Genomic DNA, 12,432 nt, shown 5'->3' with positions numbered 1-12,432 from the left:
TATGCATTAAGGCAAGAAGACACACATACAAACGTGCATATAACAAAGAAACAATTCAATATGGGACATCAAAATATAAACTAAGTGATCTTCTTTGCAGACACGTCATTTTAAAAACAAAAGGTACGAAATAGGTAAGAAAAATGTTGGTTATGTCAACTTAGAATTATTTCTACATAAGAAATAAAACCTTTTACGTGCAAAGCTGTTCATCAATTACTGTGTATAAAGATGGATTTATTAAAGGTATTTAGCATCTACTTTCCAGTGACAGTATGTTTTTAATCATTGGAAGACCAGAGACGGTATACCTTCATCACTAAAAAAACAGAGGCGGTATGGCATACCACCGCATACCGCCTCACTTCGACCACTGCATCTCAGAATCCTTTTAAGTTTAGAGACATCAATTTTGATATTTAAACTTTAATTTATTTAACATAATTGAACCCGTGGTTCAGCGGTTTTTAATATTTGAATTCCACGCACAAGAGGATGTGAAGGTAGTGTTCATTATACCATATCAAAGAACAGGGACTTCTACCTGTATATCAATATGAAAAATCCCCTACGCGACATTCTTAACGTTTTGGATTAGACACGATTGGCATCCTGTAAAATTTTGTATACTGTTTCTTGCAAACAGCAATAGATTTTGAGTATTGGTGCCAGAAGTTCATATTAGGGTGAAAAAAATCATGATTTAAAAAAAAAATCGAGTTTTTTTAATTTAATCGTTTTTTTTAATTTTAATTAAATCTTTCTCCTCGTATAATACAAGTCGTGAACTGAAGAAAAAACATTAGGAATAAGTATTAAATGTTAATTATGCCATTTAAGTGAAAGTATTGGAGTTGAACTTTGAATTAATCCCGAATCGTAAACCTACTTCAATTCCAAACAATGTTTCTTAAGCATTAAGGAAAAAAGCACAGCAACATTTATCAACATGACACTTTTTTTTTCATAAGAGTTACTTATATTTGGCAGGGACATATTTAAAAAAAAAAAAAATCGAAACTAGCTTGTAGCATGAAATACATAAATTTCGTCTAAAGTTATATAATCTAAGAAGTTCTAAGTTTCGGAGAGGGGATCGGATCCCTCTAAATACACCCCTGTTATTTGGTAATAAAGAAACAGACACACACCAAAGAATTTTCGTCGTAAATGTCCATAGTGATTTCTCCGTTGGAGTAGTTCACGATTTACAAACTCTATGTTACGAAGAGAAGAAACCAGGATTTCCCCATTACCCGTTCAAAACGGGATTTTCCCTAACACTCGTTTTCATACTGTGCTGTACATACATTTGAGTCTCAATTGTATTATGATTATCTTCCATAATCGAAATAACAGAACAGAAACGGGATTTTACTTATTTTCACTTTAAATTAATTTATTTAGGAATTTGATTTAAATCAACGATTTTTTAAAATAAAAATCAAGTGATTTAAATTTTAACTTAAATCGTGATTTAAATCAGACTGATTTAAATCAAGCCACCCTGGTTCATATTGCACATAGTATTTGAAAGTCCATAACTTAGAAAGGAATTCAACTTCGACTTTCATTCAAATAGACTTTCTAGCGTGTTTTGCGAGGAAGATCATAATCAAACGTTGTATTAAAATTTGTAAAACACTCTCCACCACAGTTAGCATGAATTATTCAGACAACCGTCAGAATACCTACGCCAGCTTTCTAACTGCATCCATTACATACCTCTAAGAAGAACTCCTCTAATTATTTGTTCACTAAAATCCAAATTTAGCTATCCTAACCACGGTCCATTCGAGTACCTGCTATGACAAGCCAGAAGTCTAACCGTAACAGAAGAAAGTTATGATGTTATCTGCGATAAAATTGATGAGACTACATATAATTTAGAAAACTAGTTTGATAATAGCTAAATAAAATTAAATACAGGAAATTCTGCTGCTTTAAATTTCCATCACTTGAAAACATGCATTGCGAAGATACGATATAATGTTAAATAATGAAATAACAATAATTTATTAAAATAGAATACAGGTTCTGGGTCATTGCATAAATCACAATCATTCCTGCGAAACACTTGTATCATCTCTGGCCCAAAAGCTCAATAATATGCTTTATCAGGGTTTCACTAACCTTGAAAGTCAGGAAAATACTTCAAAGTATGCCAGAAGTGAGGGAAATCGGCTATATTTCAAATAAGAATCAGTGAATTTATTTAGTTGCCCACAGAATATATGAAGAACACCTCCAAGAATCAAGATAAATAAATAAATAAAAAAACTAGAAAAAGGAAAAGTATCTTTAGCGATAAAGAAGGTTAAGGAGAGGTGAAGGGCGTTAAAACTTCAAGTTTTGAAAGAAAAAGAACATATTAAATAAAAAAAAAAGTTATTAAAAAAATAAGTTAGGTGTGTGGACTACAGATAATGAAAGAAACAGGCCAAATTATGACGTATGTTTATGAATTATTCATAAACATGTAAAGATATCTTTAATTTATAATTATTGTTTTTTACAGTAAAAAACGTAAAGTTGAACTGGATTAAAAAAAAAAAAAAAAACTTTGAGGATGATGGAAGCCGATCAGAGTCGCGGGTCAGAGAAAATTTACCCAGTCATGAAAATTCAGAGCTAGAGATAACACCAGGATTTCAGTGTGAACCCTGTTTATGCATGAATCAATCAAATATGTCTTAAAAGTAGATATGACACATAACTTACATTTTAGGTTTTCCAGTTTGTACCCAAAATATAATCTTCTGGGGAAAATATCACAAAAGTAATATGTTGTTAATTATGCAAAATGGAGCCATAAGGCCAATTAAAAGCTAACTAACTCTATGGCCTATGGAACCCGGAGGTTCAATGCCACGTTTACAAAAGCTCTGCACTGACTTCTATCGTTAGCCAACTGGGTCCAGTTTCTACTTTGGATTCCTATTTCTGCGAGATCCATCTTAATATTGTCCTCCCATCTGCGCCTAGGTCTCCCTAATGGTTGTTTCCCGAAGACTTTGAAAGCGTTTCTACTTTCTTCCATCCTGGCTACATGATCTTTTCACCTGAGAGCCTCGTATACTTGATGACCCTAACAATGTTTGGTAAACGGTATGAATTATGTAGTTCCTCGTTTTGAAGTTTCTGCTATTCCCCATTCCCGTACAACGATAATGTATATTTTGTATGTACTTCTAAATATTGTTTCTATTTACGGGCAAAAGTGGTATTTAAAAGGCACAAGCTGTTAAGAAGAAGAAGAAGAAAAATATGTAAAGAAATAATTTTAAATATTTTGTATTATATCGATATATTTCTTGTTTTTCGTTGCTATGACAACCTGTTTATTTAGTTGATATGGTAATTAAAGAAAGGATAGAACGAAGAACCATCTTGTAGGAATGTGATTGTTCATTTTTTCAATGTGACAAATTCGATATATAGTACGAAATATATATTCCGAAGTGTATACTCGAGGTGTGATTTTATCATAATCTTACGTAGTATATAAATATTGTGTATATATATATATATATATTTGGAATCAGGGATTTTAACGGAAGAAATAACGTTACATATTTAGATGGTGCCGAAACCGTGGGAACCTTGAGATTAGAAGTTGCAGTAAACTATCTCAACATCACGGATTACATCTTACTACGTAATAAAAGAAAAATATATCGAACTAAAATGAATACCAGTACAGGAGTTGAAGATGTCAATATTCCAGCAACTGAGACTTCAACGGATGTGATTGATCTTTTACGAAGCTAGGACAGCGGATGAATTCCGTGAGACAACAGATGAATTCCAAATTGGAACAAGTAACACAAAATTTGGATTCCAGACTGGAGCAAGTAACACAACAAATAGGACAGCAGATGGATTCCAGATTGGAACAAGTAACAGAAAATTTGGATTCCAGATTGGAGCAAGTGACACAACAAATAGGACAGCAGATGGATTCCAGATTGGAACAAGTAACAGAAAATTTGGATTCCAGATTGGAGCAAGTGACACAACAAATAGGACAGCAGATGGATTCCAGATTGGAACAAGTAACAGAAAATTTGGATTCCAGATTGGAGCAAGTGACACAACAAATAGGACAGCAGATGGATTCCAGATTGGAACAAGTAACAGAAAATTTGGATTCCAGATTGGAGCAAGTGACACAACAAATAGGACAGCAGATGGATTTCAGATTGGAACAAGTAAAACTACAAATAGGACAGCAGATGGATTCCAAATTGAAGCAAGTAACGCAGCTGATAAATACCAAACTGGAAATAACCGACAATAGGATAGAGCAAATTATCTATAGATTTGCAGTGGTGAGAAATACCGTTGATTTAGTAGAAATGCAAGTCAATGAACATACAAACCAAATTCGGAGATTGCAAGAAGAGGTACAGACCATCAAAGAGAAAATCAGTACAACAAAGTGTAATCCTGATCCTGCCCTCAACGTAGTGTATGAGGAACGTAGGAGAACTGAATCAAGACCCTGTGAAGAAGACAGCAACTCATCAGAAGGCATTCAGAAAGGGAGGACATCGAGGACAAAGAAAGAAGACCACGTCGAAGGAACCATACACACGTAAAACCTAGACATCTAAGGTATTTTAGTACTAATACTCGTGTGAAATGTAATGAAATAAGATCCTTAACTAAATTCAGCGGTAGATCTGAGGACATCTGAGCGAATACATTTTTAGAAAAGAATAAAGAAGAATGTGAACTAATTGGTATAGATAAGGCTAATTTCCTCAAAATATTGCCACATATTTTGTTACCGCCTTGTTCGGTATGGTATAAAGCGATCAGAGGTAGTCTGCGTAATTATTCAGATTACAAACTGAAAGCTTGTATTATGGAAAATATTCGTTTGAACCACCCTATGTTTGATCGTTCTTTTTATATACAATGCGACAATCGTTGTCTGGAATTTCTGGTATTTTGTGGCAACCTAACCTTACTGTAGATGAACCAGCAGTCATACATTGCGTTAGTCGTACACTGAAGAGTTCAGAGAAAGGGTATACGACGACTGAAATTGAATTACTTGCAGTATGCTTTGCACTCCAAAAGCTTGCTCCCTATGTAAGTGGTTGTCATTTTATAGTTTTGACCGACCATAATTCTTTACGACATCTTAAGAAAGTTCAAGGGTACAACAGCCGTCTATTGCGATGGTCACTGGAACTTCAATCTTTTGATTTTGAAGTACAACATATTAAAGGTGTAAGTAATGTTCCGGTAGACACATTGTCAAGATTGTTTCCAGACGATAATCATCGAGTGTTGTCTGTAAATGCTTAAAAATTTTACAGGATGAGATAGCTAAAATATCCATAGATGAATTGAAAGAACACCAAAAGAATTATGAAGATTATTCCAAAATCATGTATCATTTAACTTCTTGCCCTCAGGATTGTGGTTGTCCTCTTGATTGAATTCACTGTATCAAGTGTCTAATGAAGTACTTTTGATTAAAGATTTCAAATTTAAAAATAGAAAGAAAATTTGCATTCCCCCGACATTGATGTCTCGCATATTAAAAGCGTATGACGATTTTGGTCATTTGGGATATTTGAAATTATATTCACTAATTTGTAAATCCTTTTATTGGAAGTCACTTAGGATGCAAATTAAGAGTTATATTAAGGATTGCGAGAATGCATGAGAATTAAGCATAATTTACAATCTATATACAAACCTATGATGTCAGTCATGCCTGAAAGACCTCACTCTTTCATTTCTATTGACTTGTATGGACCTCTTCCTCGAGCACCTACTGGTGATACTTTTCTTTTTATTGTCGTGGATGTTTTTACAAGATATTTAGTGGCGTATCCACTACGAAAAGCAACTTCATCTGCGATTGTGCATCGAATTTTGAATGTGTCTGTACATACCACATTGTGGCCCGATTGAACATATTTTGTGTGGTAATGGTGGACAATTTCGTAGTAATGTATTTATCCGTGCGATGAATAATGCCAACATTAAAGTACATTTTGTTACTCCATGCCATCCAAGTACTATTGTTGAAAATGTTCATCGAAATATTGGTATGTTATTTCGACACTGTTGCAAAAACACACAGATTGGATTAAGTATGTAACGGAAATTACCTACTTTTTAAATTATTCAGTTTCCGATACCTTGGGAGTTGCCCCGGCGAATATTCATAATGCATGTTTCAATAAAAACCATAGAACAGCATGTTAATGTAAACTTAATGAGAATGATGAATTGGATTATTCACACCTTGTCAGTATGGTACGTCTTCGTAGAACACGAAAATTTCTTTTGAGATACTAAAAGATCGAACGTCAACAGACAGGTAGATCCAAAATTCAGATCAATGATCTGGTTTTTGTGAGGTTACATCCACAAAGTGATGTGTCATTGAAGAGAATTTATAAGCTCTGCGATTTATATGCTGGACCTTATTTATGTATTAGACAAGTTAACCCTAAGGTTTTCGAATTAAAGGATGTAAAGACTGGTAAACTTTTGGGTTTACAAAATATTGACGAACTGAAGTTATGGCGTCCGTCAAAGCATACCAAAAGTAAATGGATGCAATTACTTGAAAAGTTAGTCCCTACAGAAGTTTTATCTAAGGTCAATATAGATAATATCGAAGTTTCAGATTAATCCTTAGTGTAATCATTTCTTTATTGTGTGATTATTCTTTTGTGATATCAATTAGTTTTTGTTTTGTTTCACTTTGAATATTCTTATGATTTCATTGTAATTTTTACTTCGTTCACATTCTATGCAATCACATCTATACATTAATACAAATATTGTTTATCAAAGTTATGCTAACTATGCCCGAATAAGTGAAATAGGTTATGTTGTATTTTAGTTTACATCAACTTTATTGTTAACGAGTATAAAAGGTATTGAATTAAAGAATCTATTTAGGGCCTAAATAATCAACAAACCACATTTTGAATGTCTTTCTCATCAATAATTTTATAAAATTAAAATAAAATTGATTATTGGACAAATATAAGGATGATATTGAGATAAGATGAAAATAATATATTGTTTTATGAATTGCAATTTTTATATGTAAAGGCTATTCAAAAAGTAAGGTAACTATGTATATGAAATGTTTAACGGTCCAAGATTCTTTCTTCAAATGTAATCAATTTAAGAAGTTCTATAATTTGCTGATGATGTCAAATTATTTAAAGAGATAAAAACACTCACTGACTGCAATGAATTAAATTCTAATTTATCAAGGGCATACAAATGGAGTTTAGACAATAAACTATATTTTAACTCAAATAAATGCTGTATTATATCTTTTTCTAGAAAGAGGAAAGCATTACGTTACGATTATCAATTGTCTGGAAAGAGTTTAAAAAGATGTAATGTTGTAAAAAATCTTGGAGTCGCATTGGATGATAAATTAGCCTTTGAATTTCATATTAACAATATGTGTAATGAGGCTTTCAAATTATTTGGATTTATGTTCAGAAATACTCAGGTGGTGAAAAATGCATTTGCTTTGACTAATTTATTTAATAGTCTTACAAGAAGTAAGTTAGAATATGCTAGCCTGATATGATTTCCTTATACTAGAAATAATATAGAAAAAAAAATGAACGTGTACAAAATAAGTTTCTATGATTTCTTTATTATAAAAAATACAATAAATCCTCGTATTTTGAAAGGATTTCTTATGAATCTTTACTCGAAGAATTTGGTGTAACTTCGTTATATACCAGAAGAGAAATAAGTCAACATATCTTTCTGTATAAAATTGTTAATGGTGTTATTAGTAATCCCGACTTTCTGGGTTCACTTTGTTTTAATGTGAAGACAAATGTATTGCGTATTAGGTTACCCGTTTATTATGGTATCTCACGCTCTAATTTTCACCTGTCATAAGGCTTAGTAAAAAAACATAATGAACTGATACAACATAACTCAAATATTGATTTTTCTTTACCATTTAAAGTATATGTATCAAAAATTAAAGAAGTAGTTTAGATTTTATTTGCTGTTAATATTGCATATAAAGATTTTATTTTTATTTTTGATACATATCTAGGTAAATATATTTAAAATTTTCTGGAGTGCAAGTAAGAAGTTTCAGTTATAGAAGCAAAGTGAAAATGAAATTGATAGTAACTTATTTGTAATTATAAATTGTAAAAGCATTATTTATTGTAGAAAAAATGTTTGTATAACTGTGCATATTGCAATATTCTTTTTGATTATTGTAGTTAATACTGTAATACGCACTTATATATTACGTCTTCTTTTTCTTTTCTGTTTTTTTCTTTTGTAGTAGTATTTTGAAACATATGCTTGTACACTTATTGTAATAGGGGGGAACCCCTGTTATAGGTAATAAATAATAATATAGTTCGGGAGCCATACATACAATAATAATGTTTATTTTGTATGTACTTCTAAATATTGTTTCTATTTACGGGCAAAAGTGGTATTTAAAAGGCACAAGCTGTTAAGAAGAAGAAGAAGAAAAATATATAAAGAAATAATATTAAATATTTTGTACTATATCGATATATTTCTTGTTTTTCGTTGCTATGACAACCTGTTTATTTAGTTGATATGGTAACTAAAGAAAGGATAGAACGAAGGACCATCTTGTAGGACTTCAATGTGACAAATTCGATATATAGTATGAAATACATATTCTTAAGTGTATACTCGAGGTGTGATTTTATCATAATCTTACGTAGTAGATAAATATTCAATATTTGGAATCAGGGATTGTAACGGGAGAAATAACGTTACACCCGTTCATCCTGGATCCGAATATTCGTTTCAGGAATTTATTCTCAAATACTTTCAGTACATGTTCTTCCCACAGACTAAGCGACCATGTTTCGCAACCATACAGAAGAACAGGCATGATTATCATTTTATATATTTCAAGAGTCAAATAACTCGACAGAATTCGCGACGACAAAAGATTTTGAACTGAATAATAATACGAATTCCCTGCTTTTAGTCGACATTTAATTTCTTCGTGAATATGATTTTCGTCTGTTAATTGATCCTAGATATTTGAATGTATCCACTTTATCAGAAGTATTATTTGATATTTTAACGCATCCATAATTTGACGTATTACGATCCCGACGAATTTCCATGTATTTAGTTTTCCCTCATTTACTTCTAAACCCATGTCCCTACAAGCGTTTAATAAGACCTCTGCATTTCTTTCATAAGACCTATTACAGGCATCAAAATAAATTACTCATGTAGGCCAATTTTCAAGAAATTAGAAATGTTGCCTATACCCTCACTTTATATATATATATATTTCACACATTATGTAAGAAATATTACTCTTTGTTAAACAAAAACCAGACGTAAGAATAAAACCTCCAGTGAATAACATGGCACAACGTTGTACGAAATGAATTCAAGGTATATGGTACTATCTTATATAATAAAGTCCCTCAATATATTCGAATGACGAGTTCTCTCGTGGCAAAGGAGTTAGCGTATGTGGCTTTGACGTAGGAGACCCGGGTTTGATTCATGTGATTTGGGTTCCACGTTAAGCTGTAAGTCCATATCCCATATAGCCTCGATACTGAAAGAGACGCTGAACTGAAAATCAAGTCAAATCAAATATTCAAAGGCGAAATAGATAGGAACATTCAAGAGATTGACGTAAAAACTATCTATTAGAACATTGCTTTTATTCTGTAAATAAATTTCTAGATATGTAAATTGAGTATAATTATTAACAACATTGAAGGTATGTAATTTTATGTATTACTTTTTCATGTCCTAGTTAGTATTCTAAAAAGCAATTGTGTATAACAACCGGTTCTGTATATATATATATATATATATATAAGGGAGAGAGAGAGAGAGATGGATAGATATATATAACTCTCTTAGGAAACAAACCATACAAGGTAGACAAAAGCAAAATTTTTATTAGATACCACACATGACAAGTAGTGACCTACACAGCATCCTAATAGAGTGTAGTGTGACGAAGTTAGGTAGCACTGCGAAAATCTTGAAAACGAATTATCCAAGATAGATGGTTGAGAAGATCTTAATCCAGCAATGGTATGGTATGTATACGTTTCAAATATAAATAACCCTCACTACTACACTTACGTGATTCAGCTTTCATTCTTGATATCTGAGCATTTGAGATTAAGAAATAAACGCCTATACCTTGTTCTGAGAGATCATATGTTTAACCCAATTCCTATAGCTGTAAGAATTTCTAAAAGCAAAATTAGTCAAACTAAAATTTACTGTTCCTGGGTATAACAGAGTAAAATTTACTGTTGTGTCTGGGTATAACAAGCGGTTTTACGAACTCAAAATATTTTAACAACCAGTTCTAGCGATCCGGTGTGAACCGGCTTGAATAGCACCATTGTATGTATGTCGCGTATATGTTACAACTATATAGGTATATGTATTTTCTCTATCATGTGACGAAACTTATTACACACGAATTAGTGCAATATGTATGGCTGCTAAAGACGAAATAAAATTGAATTGAATATAGATGTAATTAAATATTACCTATCTCTCTAATCGTTTTTCGTAAAATTCGCTAAGAATGTACACCTCTTAATTACAGAATTTTATAGTCCAAACTACTAAGGCACTACGTTACTCCTTAATAAATAAATAAGATTCTGGTCTCCACCATGACTACAAAACCTTCAACCTTTGTGTTAAATATATCAGAAAGAACCGGAATAACGAATAAGTCATTGGCTAATCTCTCTTGTTAATGTTTTAAGCATTTACGGCCCAATCTGTGTTATAACACTAGGTTAATTATATATTTCAGTCGCAGAGAGTGATTTGTAGAAATATTGAAACGTTGGAATCAATTTTCCCTGAGCGTAAATAGATCATTGTTAGATCTTCCACTTCGCAGATGCAGAGTTTGTTACCGCAGCAGCAAAGTGAACTTTCATATATACTTAATTTTGTCTTAATTAAAGTAATGTAAATTAGAGAAATGATTTTTACTGCAACTTTTTTATAACTATTCTATCAGGCCTTGTTTCCATTTTGTACTAATACACAATAACACACTGAGCAAGGCTATGTGATAATATGTAAAAAAAACAGTATCACGTAACAGTTTCAACACAATAACTGTGGAAGTCTGATGAAGACGCAGTTATTGTGTTGAAACTGTTACGTGATACTGTTTTTTTTACATATTATTACATAGCCTTGCTCAGTGTGTTGTTGTGTATTAGTAACTTTTATATATATATATATATATATATATATATATATATATAGAAAGGTTTAGAAAAAGTTTAGAAATAATAATAATAATAATAATAATAATAATACATGTTATTTTTTGTAGGAATTCGGAAGATCATTTTGTCTACGAATATTGGTGAAACAAGCATAACTATAAATGATGTAGTCTATGTGATTGATACTGGCTACATTAAAACGAAGTACTTCAACAAAGTTCGCAAAACGTCTCGATTAGATAAAGAATGGGTTTCACTTGCCAGTGCTAAGCAAAGACGAGGCAGAGCAGGAAGGTAGATATTGTTTCTGTTAATATTAATCTTAAATGAAATCCCTTAAGTTGAGACACCTTTCTATTTTGGACAATTTTCTTTGTCTGGACAAAAGTGAAGCTATATTTATCAGTTCCTGTAGTCACCAGCAAAAACGGAAATATACCTTTTAATGATCTTTCGTCAGATAAATTCAGAACGTGTCGACTAATTTTAATTTAGTTTTTTCTTGAATTTCGAGAACAGTTAGCTCCGCTATCAGTGGCTATGGAATACATATTGAATAACGTAGAAATAAATATGTCTTACCTTGTATCCTGGAAAACAAAAATTTTTCGATAGCGTTTCATTGCTCTGAGGCAGCTTTGTCGACGGTTTTAATTTCGCTGTTTAAAAAAAATAAATAATGATAAATTCTATTAGAATCGATAAATAATGATAAATAAATAATAAATAATGATAAATACTGATGATAAATAATGATAAATAAATAAATAAAAATAAATAATGATAAATAAATAATGGTAAATATATAATGATAAATAATGATAAATATATAATGGTAAATAATGATAAATATATAATGATAAATAATGATAAATAAATAAATAATGATAAATAATGATAAATAAATAAATAAAAATAAATAATGATAAATAAATAAATACAAATAAATAATGATAAATTCTACTACACAAACATTTAACATTTGTTACATAACTAGGTAGAAACGGTCGCATATGAACTAACTTCTTGGCCACAGTGTAGATCGCTTTTCAATTGTTTTTGAGCTTAAAGATGGAACCTTTAATTTCAGCTTCGAGTGTTTTCACATGTTTCCCTGTATTATTAAATATAGTATTCATCATTTATGCTGTAGCAGGAAGAAAACTGCTCA

General features: G+C 31.4%; 1 protein-coding gene across 14 annotated transcripts in view; it reads left to right on the top strand.

Moving 5' to 3' along the window:
- The window catches only part of LOC145668991 (ATP-dependent DNA/RNA helicase DHX36-like), a 157,964-nt gene that overhangs the window by 55,137 nt on the left and 90,395 nt on the right, over positions 1–12,432 (top strand). For all 14 annotated transcript variants that reach the window (XM_081737309.1, XM_081737300.1, XM_081737308.1 and 11 more), the window contains one exon: positions 11,369–11,555. In XM_081737309.1, the coding sequence (XP_081593435.1) occupies positions 11,369–11,555 (187 nt within the window). The remainder of the gene's footprint in view (positions 1–11,368; positions 11,556–12,432) is intronic.

This window comes from Thermobia domestica, chromosome 13 (genome assembly GCF_964235325.1).
Source record: "Thermobia domestica chromosome 13, izTheDome1.hap1.1, whole genome shotgun sequence".
NCBI classification, from domain to species: Eukaryota; Metazoa; Arthropoda; class Insecta; order Zygentoma; family Lepismatidae; genus Thermobia; species Thermobia domestica.
Note: the sequence above shows the minus strand (reverse complement) of the source record. Positions and strands in the feature narration are given on the sequence as shown.